Below are 21676 nucleotides of genomic sequence, written 5' to 3'. Positions count from 1 at the left end.
CGCATGTTTTACCAATAGTACTTAAAAAAGAACAACACTGCCTGACTGTAAGTAATCGAGTTCAAAGAGTAAAAAAGTACCCAAAAGAGACAGACAAAAGGTACATTTCTTGCAGTGTTACGATAGTTTTTTTGATAGTTCTTTCATCCTAGGTGATGGTATCAAATATTGAAATGTCAGAAAAGGCTAATAACCCAAAAATATTAAAATGTGTTCCTATGGAAATTCAGTTAGTTCTCTCTGACCAAAATCTTTGTTAATCTACCTTCCTTTGGGAGCGAATAAGGTATCTGAAAGTAATCCTCGAAGAATTCCATAAACTTCATGCCGATCTCCAGGGCGTACTTGGTTTTATTAACTTCACGACTTCTACACCAGGTTCTAAACTGTATTATAAAAACAAAACAACAGTAAATCTACAATCTAGTGACTTGTTTCCGCATATCTTGTTCTTATTTAGGGATAATACACGTTTTTTGTGTATAAACGTCTGCAGAAGCCCGCCCGAGACGCAAAATAAATATAAAAACGGCGAATTGCAAGTTCATGCGCACCATTCGTGGTTAATCTATTTACAAACTTGCCACTTTGGATGTCTTATCTACATTTCATGATTTTCGTTGTACTGCAATTCCAAGGATTGCAGAACGCTATCGACTATATATGGTAAATCAAAATAAATGACCTTGCTACCTAATCGTTGAATACACCAAGCCCATACATTGTTTATTTCCTTCACAAATTAGAAACAACAAAAACCAAAAACATAGCAAAGCTTAAGTATTCCTTGGAGGCAAATAAGTTTAAATTACCTTGACAAATTCTAATTACCACGTAAACTTCTGTGTCTGTAAGGTTATACTTGAGATGCGTTGCCTGGGTAACTGCGGAAGTTAATTTTGTTTAAGGAAAACAGAGATACTTAAGTATCTAATTTTGGCTAGACTTCGATTCCAGAAATGCTCATTTTAACAATACTTTCAGACTGCAGAAAACACAGCATATGCTAGATTAGATAAGTGCAAGCATTGTGTTAGTAGCGAGTTCCAAGTGCCGGTCAGTTAGAATATGCAAATTTTGACACCTACATAGCTTAGCAAGACAGCTACATGGCCGAACAAGACAGTTACATGGCCGAGCATGACAGTAACATTTCTAAGCATGATAGGGACAAGTACGAGCATGACAGCTACATGGCCGAGCATGACAGCTGCTTGGCGGAACATGACAACTGCATGGTCGAGCATAATAGCCACATGGTCGAGCAAGACAACTACAAGGCCGAGCATAATAGCCACATGGCCCAGCAAGACAACTACAAGGCCGAGCATAATAGCCACATGACCGAGCAAGACAGATACATTGCCGAGCATGACAACTACTTGATTGAGCAAGAGAGCTACATGATCGAGCATGACAGTTACATAGCCGAACATGACAGTTACATGGTCGAGCGTGACAGCTACATGGCCGAACATGATATCTACATGAACGAGCAAGACAACTACATGGCCCAGTATTGAGTGCGACAGCTTCAAGACTGAGCATGATAGCTACATGACTGAGCAAGACAGCTGCATGGCCGAGCATGACAGCTACATGGCCGAGTAGACAGCTACATGGCGGAGCATGTTATTTACATGATCGAACATGACAGCTATATGATCGAGCATGATAGTTACAAAAACGAGTTTGATAGCTACATGGTCAAGCATGATAAGTTTAAGGTAGTTGACCTGTAATGACACTCGGCAATTTCCATGTGACCTCGGTATGCTATACTCAATTCGGCATTTAGCGAACGTAATTGTAGCTTTCTCTCTGCACACGGCTGACCGTAAAAAACCCGAAAAATACCGAATAATCATATGAAAAAACGTAAAGTGCTGGTAATAATTACGGGCCTACTACCTCATATTTCATGTCTCAATTTTTACTCTTCAAGACAACAGTTCCATTTACTTACCGATACATTGTTGACGGTGGACGCTAGGTTGTCCAGATCGCCGATAGCTATGGCAACGAGGTATGTCGACATTGGCACATTTCTTGGCTCATCAAATATGTCCGTATAGTAACCTTCAGCATCACTTAAATAATTCAAATGCATTTACATTTGTATGTATATGAAATTCTAATTCACTAAGATTTGCAAAGTCAGACAAATACCACGTCTTTTGAAAATCAACTACATTGTGTAAAATATAAGTAGACCAATATATCAAAACTATTTACCTGGCTGCACGGAAAGCCATGACTTGTCTGCATCAGAAAATATTGTTAGATCTTGACAGATAATATATCAAGCAACATATTGCATTGTATACTTATATTATTCTAAAATTGTTAACATAAGTTTAAAAGTAAACTATAGTGATAACAGGTATGCAATTTGTGCATTATCTGGAACATGACAATTAAAACTCGATTCATAGAATTAGTGCAATGAACATAACATATACACGAATAATAGCTAGTTTAATCAGGAACTATCTCAGTTTGTGTCATACATCATCGCGACTTTGATCAGGAACTGTTTTTAAAGTCATTGCCACCGATACATAATGACAGCGAGTTTGGCCAGAAACTGTCTAAGGTTGTGCCATCATACATACATGAATATGTCCTTAAATGATAACACGTCTGGTCACGTACCGTTTGTGCCATCTATACATTTGTACATAAATAATAGCAACTTTGATCAGCCATTGTGTAGGTTTGTCTGAGAAAAATCCTTTGTTGTTTCAATTTTCGAGCATAATATTCTAAATATCGTAATATATTGACTAGAAAGCTGATAGTTCGTTCTTAGACGAGTACGTGAAGAATGTCATTCTTTCAATAAGCGTCTGAGGATCTTTAATTATAACATTGCAATTTCTACGTACACGATTTACCTATCGCGTTACGTTCGCAATATACATGAAACAAGTGCATCAGACGTGTGAAATCTCAGCTTCTCTCTAAAGACTGCTTCTCCTTTAAACTTCTAGAAATGATCAAAATCAAGAACTTACATTTATATGTTTCAAGGTCCAGTTATTACTTACGGTCCTAGTGTTAGTCTTCGTGGTAGATTTGTTAAGCTTGTAAGTCCTTCTTTTCGAATGATATTGAAAATGAATACGGCTTTAAAGTCAGGTTCATCAAAACAAGGAAATACTCGTCTGGCATCTGTTGGCTCCATCATGGTTGTAAATATATATCTAAAATAGTATCATTTATCACTAGTAGAGTCAAAATCGGGCTTTATCTAATACTATCAGATTCTATAAAGGAAAATAATTCAATATATGTAAAGAACAAATGTTTTTATCAAAAGAAGTCAAATTTTTCATGTGCTTCAGTTAGAAAATATATATGTATTTGTAAAGATGCTAAACTGTTTCAGCTTTTTTAAAGGGGTGATGAGAAGTTGTCAAGCATTTTGGCAGGATTCGATTTTCTTTCTAATGCACTATTACTTTAAATTGACGAAGACGTTTAGTGTATCCTCTTATGAAATGTTTGTTCACTACTTCTGACAGCCTTGTCTCTTGGCTGCATATTGTTCTGATGGAAATATCCATCAAGTATATAAACAACATCAAAACATGGAAACGATAAAGATTCCATTGTTTTTACACAAACTAACACGAACAGCTATATCCTTATGAAATAATGTTTGTACTTTGAATTTGCAAACATGAGATAATAGTACTGTTTTGAAACGTGACATGAAACCGAAGAATGGTGTAAAGTTTACCTCTAAAAGTGCAAATTTATGAAGATATCGCACGTGTTAAACAACAGAAGCCACATAATACGCATCAATTTCGTTGGAGTGGACATAAAATGCCATTTCTTTTTGTAATCTATCACGTGGCAAACATCGAGCTAACAAATATCTGATCCCAAATAAAAAAAAAAATCGACTGCAACTTTAAATTTTCTGAAATGTCAATTCTGAAATTTCCTGTCCATTAATTTCTACAATAGCAGTAAAAATAGTTACATGAAAGGCGTCTTTACCCTAGCTTCCTGATGTGATTAATTCTGCTGAAATGACGTTATTTGGATTTTTTTGGGGGTTTAACGCCGTTTATCAGCAGTATTTCAGTTGTGGGCAGTTAACCTAACCAGTGTTCCTGGATTCTGTACCAATACAAACCTGTTCTCCGCAAGTAACTGCTAACTTCCCCACATGAATCAGAGGTGGAGGACGAATGATTTCAGACACAATGTCTTCTATCAAATCGTTACGGAGAACATACGCCTCGCCCGGGGATCAAACTCACGACCCCGCGATCGCGTAGATCTGCGCTCTGCCTATTGAGCTAAGCGGGTGGTACGTTATTTAGAGTAATGAAATATAAAATTAATAAAACTCAACTTTAACATACTTTGTTTGATTTCCTTCCCTATATGGGCTATAATAGAAACCCCTAAGATTCTCAGACATACTGCTCACAGACTGTATTGTTAGGACATACTCTTCTCCTTCAGTAAGCATATACTTTGACTTGATCTGCAGCATTTCTAAGTCGTCATTGTGCCACCAGTGAACTAGCTCTATGGTCCCAGTCTCATTCTCGATGGAGATGAACGATATATTGTGGCCAACAGAGTGTATAAGTATCAGGTCAGTAGATTCTTTACAATCCATGTGAATTATAGCTTCGCCTGAAATTAAAGGATATAGCAGGTAGCACGTATTTCTCATGCTCAGACAGTACTACTGTAATTAAATCAAAGTCTGAGAGGTCTGGTGGAGACGGCTTTTTAGTATTTATTTTTTCTCTTTGTTGACTGCGAGCCTAAATGCGCATGATGGATAGATTTGTGTAATGTATAGAACAACAACTACATAAATATCTTGGTCGTTCGCTCACTAGTATAAAATACAATAAAACAAAATTTTTATGAGCGCTCATTTTGAGAAAAGAAACACGTACCGAACATTTGAGGTTAATATAATAAATATTCATACACTACCAGTGATACAAACAAAAGCTGGATTTTATATATTAAATAACCTCAGTTGTCAATATTTTTCAACACTATTACAGTTATGTTACAACGGGCAATTAACCTAACTGGTGTTCCTGAATTTTGTACCAGTACAAACATGTCCTTTGCTCGTAACTGCCAATTTGTCGATATAAATCAGAGGACGAAATAACTTCAGAAAAATTGTCTTTTATCGTACCGTCGGGGAGATTATGCTACTCACCCGGGGTTCGATCTCAGGGCCCCGCGATCCGTAAGTCAGCGCTCTCCCTGTTGAGGTAAGTGGGCATTCTGTTATATAAATCAAATGGTCGACTTGAATGCAGTCAGTGAAATAACCCGAGCTAGACCGCCTTATGATTGAAAAGTCATCAACTTCTTTTGGACTTCTTTCATATTTCGATAAATTTACATACAGAAATAAATCTTACATGCGAACGAAAACTCCATTGGATCAACGTCGTAAATAAATGGTTGAATTGTTATATTGTATAATTTTGGCCATAAGGACTGCGGTAACCTGATGAGGTCGTACATAACTGGCTTTGAAGTGTTGTTTTGGCATGTCTTGGCGTCACATTGTGTCGTTGTTGGTGTCGATATACTGGCATAACTGCTGATCTGGTGACCTGTAGTGATAAACAAAAGTAAAATATGACAGTCATGATGGCTGTTTTGGCCGAAAGCACGAATTTGTATTTGTTATTATGCCAGAATAAGCGTTAACTGACACTTTGATATACGCCCGCCATTTACGCCACTAGGCATTAGAAATATTGGTCCCTGCCAATGTTGTCCAAAATATGTAGATATAAGAAATAAATATTTAGAATATAGCCCATGGCCCACGCAAATATAGTGTCAACAAGTAGCAAAAACTTACGCTTAAGAGTGCTCACTACGTTAAGGAGGCATTTAGAACGAGGCGACAATCTCTTGACCATGTAACTACTTCTTGATTTGATTATTCTTGTATTATTTGTGATATTATCCTTAAGAATTGAATTTTATATGTGTTGAAACTTCTGTAATATTCCATTTATGTTGTTTGTCTGGGCCATATTTGTAAAATAATTTTGTAAATTGCCAAAGGTTGTGTGTTTTACCGATCTACAAATAAAATGAATAAATGAATGAATGAATGTTAGTTGATTGTGGATCCGGCGGATTACAGGATGCAGTCATGCGCGTGAGTAGCAGTATCTGTCCGGTACGTACTACAACAGTGTCATTTGAGATGTTCACACTGACTGGAGGGACTAAAGTAAAATGGCAGTAAAATAATAGAAATATAAAGATTACATAACGGCAGTTCTGGTAGTACTGCATGCTGTCCGGATGCAATACTCAGTCTCCTTTTGCCAGGGAATCCAGTCTGACAACTTTAAAGTTCGTCCTCTTTCGGAAAATTAACATAAAAAACTGTCAATGTCGTAACAATAAGGAGGTGTTTCTAATATAGAGATACTGAATTATGTTTAAACTGCATTATCAACGACTTCTTCTCAGGCTAAGCTGTTTATGTTTAGAACTGGAATAGTATTCCTAAGGTTAAAGTAGTCTAAGTGTAGTATACCCACTGAAGAACTCAGACTTATTTCCAGCATGAGCAGTTTTTGCATCAAGAAAGTAATCTTCTCCTCGACCTTTTATTGTCCTCGCCCAGACATACACCATATACGGCTGGTTTTCCTCAAGATTTCCTATCAAGGCCTGACTAAGTTGTGGATCATCATACCTGTCCGTCCGCAGTACTTCTCCAATGTTTGAACCATTGACTTGAAAAACACATTGTAATACTATACTTGTTATATTTTTCAAAGTTTCATGATGAAATCTTCTAACAAACAATCTCGTGCAATGTTTTCGTTAAAACAAAGATCATTTAGGCGCACGCAGCCAAGCAGATTTAAATGGCTTTAGAACGGAACTTTGTTGTTTTGAAACAATACGGAGAATACATCTGGGTCTATGAGAGAAATATAATTCATTTTGAAACATTGCCATAGGCATCCATGTCTAATGAACGACTTCCACTTTAATCTATAGTTTTATGTTATGTATTTCTTAGAAGATATACCTTTTCTATATCCAATGTCATATCCGAGAAGCATGCCATTTGGTTCTTCCGGAGGCTCCCACTGAATTTGAAAATGGTGGGCTCCACTTACCACAACTTGGGCGTTCTTCACTGGGCCAGGAACTACAAAACATGTTTTGCACTTAAAAAAAATCAAATGCAAGCGGCGTTCAGGATACACAGACTGGCTCTAAAACTTTGTTCACGTATGCAGTTTATGTTGCCATCATAACCAATTACCCTTTCACTTCCAGCTGTACTTATAAAAACTGTATAACGCAATCTAACGTCCACCCGCTTAGCACAGTAGAGAGAGCACAGATCTACGCAGGGTCGTGAGTTCGATTCCCGGGCGAGGCGCATGTTCTCCGTGACGATTCGATAAAAAGACATTGTGTCTGAAATCAATCGTCCTCCATCTCTGATTCTTGTGGAGAAGTTATTAGTTATTGGCGGTGAACAGGAGAATAGGTTTGTATTGGTACAGAATCAAGAAACTCTGTGACATCCGTATATAGTCTATTGTTCTCTTCTGGAAGCAAACACAACTGCAAGTTTTTTTTTTTAAATTCTAGCAAAGAATTTAATCATAGCTACGTATGAGTAGGTCTTACCTCCTTCCGGTGTTCTGAAACTGACGACGTTGCTGGGGTCAGAGATGAAGTATGTGTTAGCCGTAACTATATCTGCCTCAAGGTCAGAAAAAGGAGGTAAACTATTCACTGTGACAGTTTCTGTAATAGCCCGCTTTTTAATTCTAGTGTCCCTTGCGGGTGTTCTCGGCACCTCTATAACCGTCATTGAGGTATTCTTCTGACCAGTCTTCCAGTAACGAATCTGTTATTTGAAATCACCAGAAAAACTTACTTACTTTATTACTGAATAGTTTTTCATAAAATTTTGTCTTATAATACTCTATTTTCTCGTAAACGATAAAAACCACATAAATATACTGCACTCGGCTTTTGTACAAATAAATCGGATAGTGTTTTCCTAGATCATGCACTGTTCTTGTAGTTATAAATCAGTGTGTTTTCTACATATGAATAACACAACTCTCGTCTAGATATAAACCACGTTGTTAACAACTGGATAAAAACACTGTTCACTGTGTCGTCAAGATGTAATTCTTCTACATTTATTTCACAAAGCCTTCTTCTAGATTTATTGCTCTATGTTCTTGTAGACATATTTCACAGTGTAATCTACTAGATATAAAGCAAGAAATGTACACCGTGACACAACGTTAACACGTTTGCTATTCAGACAGCCGGATGTAGTTGAAACATTTATCGTTAAAGAGATCTATGATTTTAAAAATAAACGATCGGACGTATATTGCTGTAAAACCATTGTACAACAGAATACATGTAAATCAGTTGTCGTTTAGCTCCCTTATAATATGTATCTTCAATATCAGGGGCCTCCGTGACCAAATGGTTAAGGTCGCCGGCTTTGAATCACTTATCCATCATCGAAATCGGTTCGAGTCTCGCATGGTGCGTCTTCAAGTAAGGAAGCCATCCAGCTGGCTTACGGCAGGTCGGTGCTTTTTCCCAAATGCCGACCTGTGATGAAATGATGCACGGAGGCGCACCTGGGGTATTCACCATCAAAGCTGGAAAGTCACTATATGACCTATCATTGTCTCGGTGTGACGTTAAACCCTACTAAAACAAACAAACTTCTATACCAGGTGTTTTGATTTCTGTTTAAAAAGGGATAAAAAAATTGTCATACCTTTTCATCATACCTAAGACTTACCTTGTAACCTTTGAACACTCCTCGTATCTTTTCTGGTGATGTGTCGACTGCATCCCATTGGAATGTTGCCTCATATGCAGACATAATGTCAACTAGCTCAAAATTATCTGGTGTTATAAGAGGAGCTGAAAAAAGCAATGCAAAAACAACTAAAGGTCAATAAATGATATTTTCTAGACATTTTAGGTAATCAAGCTTAGACAAATTAGAATTATCATTTTACGGTGAACATAGAACATACAAAATACCTGCTTCCCCACTATGTCCAATATGCATAACTGTGCGGTATGGACATGGTCCCTTTTCATTTTCAGCTTCAACATGAATTTCATATGGTTCGTACACAGTACCCATATATATTTCCTGTTTATTAACAGTCCAGTCATAAATTTCAGTCTTGATAGTTCTGCCATCTTCCTTTATGATAAGATTGTATCTGAAGCCTGGTCCGTTGTGTTCTATCTCTTCCATTCTCTAGAAATAGAGAATGACAATGTTTCATTTAGGAATTAATTGTTATTTCTTGTCATGTTATTCAGGTATAAATCACATTGGGATTTCTGGAAAATCAATGACTCGCGCTAGGAAAACTTGCACAGTTGAATTGATTAGGAATTTAAAGTATTAATGAATGCTTTTTTTAAAAAAAATTTTGATCGCCGAATTTACGGAGTTTGAACAACGCCATTTTGTTTATTTTTTTTCCTTTTTGAACAATGTCAGATCGCACGTTCAGTCCTATGGAAAGGGACGCACTTGACATTATTGCACCAAAATGGTTTATAAAAGAATAAACGTTATTTTTCTATTAACTACATAATGAATGTAAATATGATGTTATGCTGATAACGAATTATTGAGATATTCTTAAAAATTCTGTGTTACTCTTATTGGTTGCATTCTATGCTTCCAAAGGATCTTTTTACAGATTTTATTAACTATTACAATAGCAATCTTTAAGTTCCGTGTGGCGGCTGTAAAAAGTCTCCCCGCACTTGGATTCAGGGTTGTTATATTTTCTGGTCCTTTGGGATCATGGAGCCCATTCAACATATGTGTAATAGAGTTCCGCTTAAGTCAGTGCTAGTGGGCGTGGGAGGTGTTACACATTTCATTACCTCTGATGAACAGAGGCAATCAAACCGAGTCTGCTATTATTCTTATTGGTTGCATTATTTGCTCCCAAACGATCTTTTTACAGATTTTATTTGCTACATTTCCTTCTAGAAGGAACATTATTTTAACGGTTGACCACTGATGACATCTTTAGTCTATAGAAGATATAGTATCTGAAGTTGTACTTATTCATTTTCTAATATCTATATGATCTAATATTTAGGCTCTTTGACTTCAAAATGCTACATTATCAATAGCTTTATTTTTTTAAACATGTCTTTTTCTCATGGTTGTGTTGCTCTATGCAGTACATACTTAAAATAGCATTTCGTGGTGTGTACTTAAACACACTGATCAACTGTCTAAATACTATTCCATTATCACTTATTCTACTTTTTGTAGAAGCAAAAAAAGTTATATTGAAAATAAAACTTCACTTACATCCCATTTGACGATTAGCCATCCCGTTTTACTTATATCTGTATGAACGTTGGTCGGGTGTTTTTCTGGCCTGTCACTTTCTGTAGCACATGCATTAACACTAGGATCACTTGGCATACTTCTACCTATTTCGTTTTCAGCAATAACTCTGTGAAAACAATAATTCAAGATTTAAGAAAAAGTCGTCTGAAACGGGATTATCTGAAGCTGTTGTTTTGTAATTGTTAATCATTAGAAAATATTTATATTTTCTGGTCTAATGATTCCGATTCACTAACCAAATGGCTTATCAAAAGTTGAAAACTGGTTTTGCTATTAGGTTCTGGTAAACATTCTACATTAGTAGTGGATTCTTGTAAACATTCTACATTTGAATGGATATATACGAGTATGTAGAAAATTAAATCTAACCCTACAACTGAAAACAAAATTTGATTTTTACTTTTACTTGAAATGTATTTTCTTTTTTCAAACAACACTTCAGTAAACGATTGAACACATGGATTCTTACATCATTCTATCATTCTGCATTAGTTACAACATTAAAACTAAAGTCCTTTGCTTTAGGTCGAAAGCTCACCTATACGTTAAAGTTTTATCTTAATATAATTTGCTTGTAAACGGAATATCTGTAGCAAATGTATGCATGTCCAAAAATGTACCTCATTTTAAAAGTTTAACTTAACTTTGTAATTAGCATACAAAACATATACCTAACAAGATTATTCTAAGTTGTAATTTGCATTTAAAAGTTTACCTAAATGTATAGCGAGCATAGGGTGAAAGCCAGACTTTGGCTTCTGTCTTTGATGGGTCTGTCACAATAGCACCCTTATTCCAAAAATTCGGAGCAAATGAGTGGTTGTATTCAACATAGAACGTTGTGATAGGAGAAAAATTGTTAAATCCCTCTGTCCAAGTTACATTTGCACTACGGCTCATACATGCACTGGTAGTGACGTCTGTAGGTTGGTCAGGAGGTGCTGAAATATAACAATCAATACTTTATTCTACAACTTCTTTCTTTATATTATAACTTGTAATAGTCCGTTAAATCACATGCCTGTAGTAAAATATTACAGTTTACCTTGAAATATATAGGCCTACTTACCCATAATGTTTAATGCAACATCCCCCAACAGGTAGCCATGGTGATTTGAGGCATTGCACTGTATGCGTTTAGCATCTTCTTGTCCCAAGTTCAAAAATTGCAACTGCCCATTTGTTACAATTCTACAACTGTCATCTTTCCAATCTGTAAAACATAATATAGAATTGCGATTTTATCCTAAAAGACAACAGTATGTTTGATATAAATTATGCTCTCTATTAGGCAATATATCGTTTGTTTAAAGCTATACAAGACCAATATTTCACATTTGAAATTACGAACAAGTATAGCATACAATATATGTAAAATTAAAATAAACAAGCTTACGTGTATTAATAGTACTATGCATTAGTTTTAAAATACGTAATATGTGTACTGCTAAACACAGTATGAATGTGTACAATCACTAAAACATCTTGAAGTTGTACAAACAAAAGGCTATTATAGCATGAAATTAAATTGTTTATCTAAGGCCATACCAAATTGATTTGTCGTTCGTCGGAACTACCGCATCAATGATTTCATTCCCGAGAAAAAGAAAAAAAAAAATCACCCGCCCGCACGTACATAAAAATCGCCGAAAAAAATTTTTTTTTTTCTGATTACGCGGTCAGGAATGATAACGGTAAACAGGTTTTATCGCTGTTTTAATGCGTCAAAGTGATATTGATCGGAATCCATGCGTTCGTAATACCTGTAGCTGATGACACAAACTCAAAAAGTCAGGAATTATGGTGTTGTTCATCATTTGTTTTAAATCTGAAGTGTCTGTGCTAGTGCCACACATGTCCTTCGATGTGCCGGTAGGTGATGAAGTAGGCACGTTCTACGATTGTTCAAATTATACAGTGAAAAGACCAAAGCCCGACTTGAAAGACGTGCACGGCCACGGGGATTCAAATTGAAAATATTTCGATTAAACATAGAAATATTGTTCAGATAAAGTTTTCAAACCATTTGTTATCAGTGTGTTTAGTTAAATATTTTAGATCTAGAGCCAAAGCCAGTGCTTTCTTGAAAAAAAAGTTTGTTCACAGATCCTGACTGATGGATCCATCACATTAATTGTCTCGGGGCCCAAATCGTTTTGAACGTAACTTCTTTAGTACGGCAGTCAGATATTCTATCAAAATGCATATATTCATTTTTAAAAAATGTTCAGCTTTTCAAATAAGTTGTGTAGATATAAAAATAATTTCTGTCGTATTGTAACCCCAATTTTTCCTGTTTGTATATTAATTGGCTGTGAATTGTTTTAAAGAAAGAATCTGAAAAAACAGACTTTCCCAACTCAAAATTTCTTGGTCAATCAAAGCACAACAAATAACACTTTTAAAGAGTTGCCATATTGGGATCATTTTTTTGTCCGTCTGTTATCATTTTTGACTGAAATGAACCTCTACCACAAAAACTTAAGCTAAGCTTATCTGTTAAGAAATTATTCCAATGGATTCGAGCAGTGTCGAAGCATTTGTGTGCCCAACTCCGTTTGGTCTCATTGGTCAAGTGATTTATTACTTTCCCCTCACCTCTACCGTTTGGAGTTTCACTAGGGGCACAAAGTTGCTCATGTGTCGAAGCCATCTAACTGGGTTTCAGAAGATATGTTATTCCACTTGGGTGCCTGTTTTGTCTTAAATATTCCTCATCCTCTGCCGTTAAATGGGCGCGCCTTCAGATTAATGTAGAACAATCAAAAATTTAAAATAAGACACTCATCCCTCAGTAATTATAAATACAAAATAAAAACAAAGTGATTCAGTGAGTTTTAGCAAGAATTTATTTGCAAAACCATTCATGTAGTCTTTAAAACATACAGAAAAGCTATCTGCTGTCTTAGTCACACTATAAATGTTTAAGTTCTGTGTTATTCTTAAAGAAATGTTGACTTCATGTATAATCATAACTGCAAAAAAAAAAAAAAAAAAATACCCGCTCGCTCCATGTAAAAGCTACCCGCCTCTGAAAAAATCAAAATTGAGAAAAAAAAAAAAAAAAAAAATTTCGCTCGCTCGCACCCATTTTTTTTGAAAATTTTCCGAAGAACTATGAATCAATTTGGTATGGCCTAACTCTACATACATACACAGTTAATTTATATATTAAGCAAAGCTAAATACATTTGATGAGGATTTTATACATTTGAATTAAATATCTAGTGAAACATTGGTATTAGATTATTATCTTTTAGTGTATAACTCCTAAGCACAACGCACGCCTGACTTTAAAATGTCTTTTGCAAAATATGGTTATCGTTACAACATCAAAATGTCAGTGCATAAGCTAATTTCATGGCCTGTTTGTAGGGATAACTATAGTTTCTGACGAGTGACTTATCACAACAAAAAATTACCAACACCAGAAGCCTTTCGTTTGTTTGAGCTGCTTTGAAATTTGTCGTCTGGTATGTTTGTAGGGTCGTTAGTTGTGTTACATTTCTCGTTCGTTTTCGTCTGTATGTTTTACCTTGTACATGCATGTGTAGTTTTGTGTAAACAAGTAGTACTTACTGCATCCAACATTAACAATGTAAAAATTAAACAAGAAATCACAGATTGTTGCAACTTGCTTCGAAATTGTTTTCATTCGAGTTGCACGATTTTCATAAAGTATTTTCCTTTTACCAGTATTTTATGCCCCGGGATCAAATGATCTGGAAGCATATTGTTTGCAATTATGGACATATCTTTTTTTATTTTTATGGTTACCCTGTCTTCTCTGTATCAAGATCTTACCAAATTAATATATAAATCATTATCTAACTACATTGCGCCGACTATCATTTTTTTGTGTGTAAAATTATCTCTTGTTGTGACTGAATTACGATTGAAACACTGCCATAAAAATGCATTACAGCAGGCATATCAAATAAGCTGGACTTAAACTGAACTTACCTTCCAGAGGTATACCGTTCATGAACCATTGTATTTTTGGAGCTGGACGACCTTCAGCCTTGCACTCAAACACGGCCTCTCCGCCTACTCTAGCAGCAACATCTTTGGGCTCTGCTACCCACTCCGGTACAGCTTTATGCAAATTTCATACTCCATAATATTCAACAGATTTTTTTTAAACATTTTCCAACATATATTTGTACGAACAAAGTAAAATTTTTTAGTAGAACCTCTCCACAGGTTATATTGAATAAAAGTGAAATCATGATTACTAATGTACATCGACATGTTAAATAGTTACAATATATTTTTTACACAATAATGCAGTTTGCTGGTAATTACATGTAAGGTAGTCCTGCATTGGTCAATTTTCTTTAGTACTATGTACCTAAGATTATGCCCTGATTTTTTTAAAACTTAAAACAAAATATAGGTTTTTGACAGAAGACTATAGGAAATAACATTTTCGCCAATAAATCTGTTTTATCTTTTATATTCATGTACGTTCTCGCAATATGGTGATATTAAATGTATAGGTCTGTGTGCTTGTTTCTGAGACACTTGTTCATGACTAAAAACATAATCTGGAATTAACTACTAGTAACATGTCAAATGTTTGAAATATTTAAATATCGCATTTAATCATTAGAAGGATGACGACATTTGGGTTTTAACAAATTTTCTCACGGGCTACCATTATTTCATAAAATGATTTACATTTCCGGATGCCGAGTTATAGCTTTATTCTACGATATACTGACAAATGTCTCTACGCCATAGTTTTCTACCTTAAAGTAAGTCTTTTGTTTGTTGTTGTTTGATGATCAAAATTTACATTAATAACAAAGCCAAATGTACGGTGTATACCAGTCTTAAGAGAGCGAGATTTCGAAAACAATCGAGAACATAATTCAACGTAGGGCCTACATATACTGAAACATTTGTATACTAGTTATTTCAAGTTACTACTAAATAAAAACAAAAACATCCACTGTTCTTGCTTTTTATCTAGTTCAAAGTAAATTGCCAGGCCCCAACAGGACAAAGTGAAAATTTCATTGTAATCATTTTGAAGTAATACTTTTAGATATAAGATAATTTAAAATGTCTTTAAATAACTGTAAATTTGGTCCATTTTATCATTGTATTAAGTCTCTACTTGCATACATGACAAAACGTCTCATTGTACTCTGCTAAGTTAGAATTTACTATACGACTTACATTCTACCTCTAACTTAAAGCTGTGTTTAATGGCATGTTCTGAAACAGGGTTCATTCCCCTACACTCGTAGGTTCCAGCGTCTTCATACACTAAGTCTTTTATAGTTAGTTCTTCGTAATTTTGAATAATGCGATCGTTGTACAGTGTCCCGCCCGACTTTCTATCCCACGTGATACTAGGAGTTGGACTAAAACGATAAACACATTTATAGATTTTCGACTTTAGTACCCTCAAAGTTATGTGCAGTTTTAAGAACACTAATAAGTCTCTTTTGAGGAAAAATACTAAGAGCAGCACCTACGAGTTCAAACGTGTGTCTGTAAGTGCTTGACATAAGGCAATGTGTGAGGAGACAGTTATGGTTCTTGGCCTTCTCACTCATCTATTGATGCCGAAAAAATTATAAAATTTTAAAGCTACAGTATTAAAGGAATATTTACCGGAACAAATCCATTTTCTTTGTTGAAATAAAGAGTCATGATTCTGACAAAGTGCAAGCGAGAATTATGGTTCTTACTTAACAAATGATGAGAAACAAGTCTACAAAGTTTCAAAGCTATGGTTTTTCTAGTTTCAAAGAAAACCTGGACCTAGACAAAAAAATCTTAATCAACGCCGACGCCGACGAACAAGTGACGACAAAACCTCGTAGCTTTTATTTTTCAAAAATCAGACGAGCACATTGATTGCTGATTGCAGTACCAGATTGTATTTTACAACTATTTGTGAATTATAAATTAGAAGTAAATAACTGACTTTTTCCTAACCTTGACCTCGATGACTGAATAAAGATTTTGCTATAATACAAACCACAATACTATGATAATATATGTAATCCAAACAAAATGGAATAAGGATAACAAGGTTACGACCTGGACAAGAAAGTACAATGGCGCGAATGCCAATGGGTCATACACATGAAACCATAATGTTGCAATGAATACCTTTGTCAAGTTAGGATAAAAACAAAGCTATGGACAGATAGACGGGTGTTTTACATGCGTTTAATTACATTGGCTACCAGTTTGTCCTTTTGATTGTCCTCATAGCCACAGAAGAAAAAAATGCAGTCACTTATGAGATTGAAATTAATAGAGTTATTTTCTATTATAAATCTTGCCCAAATATAGCCATCATTTTGTAAGCATGGACTGTCAGATAGATAGATAAATCGGTAGATAACTATAGAGCTTCCGTTAAAGGACAAGTTCAATTATTCCAAACAATCTTTAAAGTCTATCTCTAAGACACATACTTCCCAGTAAAGCTACACACAAATGTAACAGTGTTTCCCTTAAGTGCAGTAACATCATCCTCTGAATGGTAGACAAGCTCAACAGGAAAATCTTGTTGCTCTCTGTATATGGTTGTTCCGTGTTGTCTGTGTGAAGCTCTACAGAAATAAATTGTTGTTCTGCCACTGTAAATATATAGCTTTAAGAATTTATTACAATCACACAGTCTCAGTTACGCCAAATAGCTAGGTTATATATTTTCCTGCCTTAATGGAGGCCAGATAGATAGATATATAGACAGATAGATAGAAGATGAGATGAGACAGATAGATAGATACATACATACATAGATAGAAGGGGGCAAAATAAAAAAGTCTATTCTAGATACTGCTTTCTATCTAGCAAAATCTGTGAGATATTTCCGAAGCATAGAATGCAACTAAATTACAAGTTTCTAGAAAATAATTTGTTGTACTCAAGTTATGACAGAACCCACCATTCCTGACTGATACAGGACACACAGACAGACAAACTGAGAATAAACAGAGCAAATAAAAACATGCTCATGTACTCCACACCGTCATCTACCTATTTACCAGCTTTTCGTGTTTTTTGAAATAAGAAAAAGGCGCGTAAATATAACCGCTTAACGAATTTATAAACAAATGTTGCCATGCTGGTTTGAATTTCCTGCTTCAATGGACGTAGTAGTGGTAGACGAGTGCATGATAGTAAGTTAGCCGGGTTGAGATAGATAAGATAGCAAGGGGCAAAAGTAAAAAAGCAATTTAGATACATGCATTTTTATTTTAAAACGTGGATGAAGCATAGAATCAAGTAATACACTGTTGAGGCGTGTAATTCCATGAAGAGCGGCGTTTGGTCCCCAGATAAAATAATGGGTTTGCCCCAAACGAGAAAACAAAACTTTTTAAAGCTAATGCAGTGTTTGCTTTTTGTCATATGTTTGGACTATTTGTTGCTATTGCAATCGCATTTTTATAAACAACAAAATAAACGAACGTGTGTAGTTTCCATATTGCCATCTATGTCAAGTTAAATACGTCATGCAATCTTAAAGTTTACGCAGGAGGTATGAATGAAGGTCTGGCTGACGGACGGACAGACACAGAGTAAAGCTTGATTTAGTGTCATCGACGGCCGTCTGAAACCGGTGTCTGGGTAGATATCCCCTCGAACTTGTTCAAAGATTTAGAAATATGCGTTATATTGAACTAATTTGAAGTTTCTACAACCGTGCAATATTAATAGTATTAGCTAAGATGTAGTGAAATGCTTAAGTGTACACGAAGTAGTTCGAATATTCGCAAGGTAAAACTAATTTTTGTCCAAGATACACTGAAAGCTGTCATTTGAGGCTAAAAACATTTTCATACACTGCAAAACTTATATTACATGTGAATTTACTCTGGTATGAACTGAATAGTTATTAAAGATAAGGATATTGCAGTGAAACGTAAAACTGAAATGAGATAAAATTTTCTTTATAAGTAGGTGGTTAAAGTATTACACTTGTAAAATATTATGTCACCGACGTCAAGGAATGATTTTCTTCCTAAGATGAGCCACGCCAAGAGAAAACCAACATAGTGGCTATCAAAGCCTATTGTATTTTGAGAAACTGTTAGCGAACAGTATGGATCCTGGCCAGCCTGCGCATCCTCGCAGTCTGGTCTGGATCCATGCTGGTCGCAAAGCCACTATGTTGGTTTTCTCATGACGTGGCTCATATCGCGCAGCAAAACACCTTTTAAGTACATGCATACATATTCAATGCATTACGTTTGTAAATAATTGGAAAAAAGTAAAAACTTACATCCAAATTCCAGGTAACACAAGAAAAGGATAAAGATATTATAAAACTTCATAGCTTATGCTTCCTAAAACCACAATGTTTTTTTAAGATAATTGTACAAATTGGCAAAAGTATACTATCGATTTAAGGTTTTAGCCAAGTCACAGAAAAAATATCCTAAAGAAAGCACTTCTCTAAAATCAAGGATCTACATGCATATATTTACATTTTCCCTTTTTGTTTTAAAGTTACAATGAAGCCGCTTAAAAATTATGTGCTGCTGTCTTGGCGATACCAGCATGTAGCCTGAGAGAACAAAAAAAAAATCTCGAAAGTAGATCCCTCGGAAGCACCGAGAACAAGGCAAACAGTAAAAATTGCAGACTCTGTTCATGAGCAGTAATGGAAAATAAACAAGCCTTAAATTGAGAAGCAGATTACCATATTAAATACAACATAAAAAGTGCAGTTTATAAAGATACCGTGTAAAAATGGATTGGAAATATAATGTACAAATAAGAGAAATGAATTTATCTTTACCATACTTGAACTGAAGTAATAGTGTTGGTGGGTAGTTCTGCGTCAATAATTCATTGCCCTTTATCAACAATTTACAGAAACATTTTATCTGAAACTAATGGTCATGATTACACCAAACTTTGTCTGTGCATCCTGTCAAAGTCCTCTCTGAAGTGTGTTCATATAGCTTCGCTTCACTTCTTACCCTTTAAAAAGAGTTTGTTTTTTCATGAATCGTATGATTGATTTGCATCAAACTTGGTCTGAAATACCAGTGTGTGTGTGTGTGTGTGGGGGGGGGGGGGGGGGGGGGGGGGGGGGGAGGGTTCTCGTTCTATTTTAGGGGTTCCTATTTGAGGTATAAAATATATTTGAGGTATATATTAGACCAAAACTCATTATTTTGTAGGAAATTCGTATTACAAGAAAAAACTTAAAAAAAAAAAAGAAAAAAAAGAAAATGACTGTTATACATGACATTTAATTGTGAATACAGTTTTACAATCAGCTTACATTCATATGACGGATTTTTTCTACGTTTAAGGTAATTCTGCACATTCGGATAAAAAGTTCTACAACGCAGACTTTGATTAGATTAGAATAAACTTCAGTATATACTTTGGCAAACGGCAAACAAAAAGAGTGGGTTGTGTGTTTATTGAATTGAAAACTTTGGACCACACTCAAGTTTAATTGTTGGAGTATGAGAACATCACATTTTAGCATTTTTGAGAATTTTTTTTTCTACATTAATCTAATAATTCACTAGTCGTAAATAATAGTCACTATGTAAAATAAATAACGTTCCACTCGTGTAATGCATGTTAAGATCTCACATCTCGAGGATTTAGACATTTGAAATTATTAACATGTTAAACATTTTAATATCATACTTTATCTTTAGAAATATAGTAATCTTCCCGTTGTAATATAATATTCTCATGTGTTGCTTATAATTCATAAAAGGATTTTCATTTCCATATGCCGAGTCCATGCTTTATTCTACGTTATCCGGATAAATAAAGTACGATGAAAACCTAAAAGGCAATAATAGAAAGAGAAATCGGAGCAATTTGTATTGAAATTTGCGCACAAACAGTATACAGTACGATTATGAAGCGCCGACTCACCCACTGTCTACCAATTTGAACAATGGATAGGTGGAATAATAAAACGTTAATATTTTATATTCTTTTCATCGGTTTCTCTGAACCTTAATATTTCGGCTCTAATTATTTTCTCCCGTAAAAGGGTCAACGTACAAGAACCGGAAATCATTATTACGCCAGTTTATTTGACACACTTGTACTTAAAGGAATATGAGATTGACTGTTTGAAGTGCTTGCTATTCCACACTTAGTGTAACGAGTTATAAAAAAAAGAGCTTATGTTAATATACTATGAGGATAATCAACCCCTGCTTGTGTTTTAATGCTGCACAAATATAAATGTTATCTTCTGAATGTGTTCTTATCTTGCGGTTTGAAAGGTCAAAGAGCTTACGGATATTAAATAAATTACCTTTATTTTTTTTTAAAGCGAGCACACCTACCAGATAAGAAAGTTAACATCTTTTGTAATCTTTATATGTTGGAATTTTATCAACCAATGTCAGTCAAAAGACAATCAGGGTTCATGTTTAGGACTTGACACCTTCAGTCACGTACGCACACACCATAAAAAGGTCAACCCTAAATCATAACTGCGGGCTTTGACTTTAGGATCTTTTCACAGATTTTAGTAAGTTTCCGTTACATATTCCAACATACAATTAAACAAAAAAAAAAAAAAAAAAAAAAAACTAAAGAAAATCACTATCTTCCCATTTATTACATGAAGGCCTTTTTTTCTCAGTTATATGTACGCTTTGACCTTCGCATGGAGATCCAAGAAGTAACCATTCTTCTCTTATTGATTGGAAACAATCCTGACTTGTTAAGTCACTTTATATGTGTTTTAGATTAACATTACTGTTACGAAATAGTGTCTGTACAGTTAAGAAAGTGTGTATATGTGTAAAATAAACATTCCTATTATGAATTAGTATGTATGTTAATTTAATGGTTAATATTTAGAAATAATGTGTGTATTAATATTGCCGTAAGAAATAGTGTCCGTGTGATTGCCATCAGTTTAAAGTCAATACCTTCAATGGTAATAAAGTTATGCTCCGGACACGAATTATGACGGACGGACAGACAGACACACGCGCCATCACATAATACGCCCCATTTTTTCCAAAACGGGTGTTTTAAAATAATTGCAGACTCGATTTAACTGGGCTGTGCTCGATCTTTACAAAGAATACGTTGTCAAATTAATCAAAAATATAGCCGGGACGTTCATAAATCAGCAGACAAATGAAATAGGTTATATATATAGCTAGTTCTGTTTGCAAAACAGTTTTGAGTAATAATTAATCATATATTTATGTAAGTCCACCTGCTTTGCCCAATAGGGGTAGCGCAGACCTAAAAATCACGGGGTCG

General features: G+C 35.1%; 1 protein-coding gene across 2 annotated transcripts in view; it reads right to left on the bottom strand.

Moving 5' to 3' along the window:
• LOC123559898 (aminopeptidase Ey-like) overlaps positions 1–18817 on the bottom strand; it is a 48547-nt gene extending 29730 nt beyond the window's left edge. Inside the window, exons 1-17 of one of the 2 annotated variants that reach the window (XM_053552190.1) lie at positions 18690–18817; positions 16873–17037; positions 15617–15804; positions 14396–14527; positions 11502–11645; positions 11148–11373; positions 10391–10538; positions 9082–9307; positions 8834–8958; positions 7684–7906; positions 7070–7192; positions 6570–6767; positions 5421–5618; positions 4383–4662; positions 3051–3206; positions 1967–2090; positions 266–386 (exon numbers count right to left, since the gene is read on the bottom strand). In XM_053552190.1, the coding sequence (XP_053408165.1) occupies positions 266–386; positions 1967–2090; positions 3051–3206; positions 4383–4662; positions 5421–5618; positions 6570–6767; positions 7070–7192; positions 7684–7906; positions 8834–8958; positions 9082–9307; positions 10391–10538; positions 11148–11373; positions 11502–11645; positions 14396–14527; positions 15617–15671 (2479 nt within the window). In that variant the 5' untranslated portion in view covers positions 15672–15804; positions 16873–17037; positions 18690–18817. The remainder of the gene's footprint in view (positions 1–265; positions 387–1966; positions 2091–3050; positions 3207–4382; positions 4663–5420; positions 5619–6569; positions 6768–7069; positions 7193–7683; positions 7907–8833; positions 8959–9081; positions 9308–10390; positions 10539–11147; positions 11374–11501; positions 11646–14395; positions 14528–15616; positions 15805–16872; positions 17038–18689) is intronic. The other variant, XM_053552191.1, reaches the window with a different exon arrangement.
• Between the last annotated feature and the right edge of the window lie 2859 nt (positions 18818–21676).

This window comes from Mercenaria mercenaria, chromosome 10, assembly GCF_021730395.1.
Source record: "Mercenaria mercenaria strain notata chromosome 10, MADL_Memer_1, whole genome shotgun sequence".
Classification (NCBI taxonomy): Eukaryota; Metazoa; Mollusca; class Bivalvia; order Venerida; family Veneridae; genus Mercenaria; species Mercenaria mercenaria.
The sequence above is the reverse complement of the archived record's forward strand: the minus strand, read 5'-3'. Positions and strand labels throughout refer to the sequence as shown.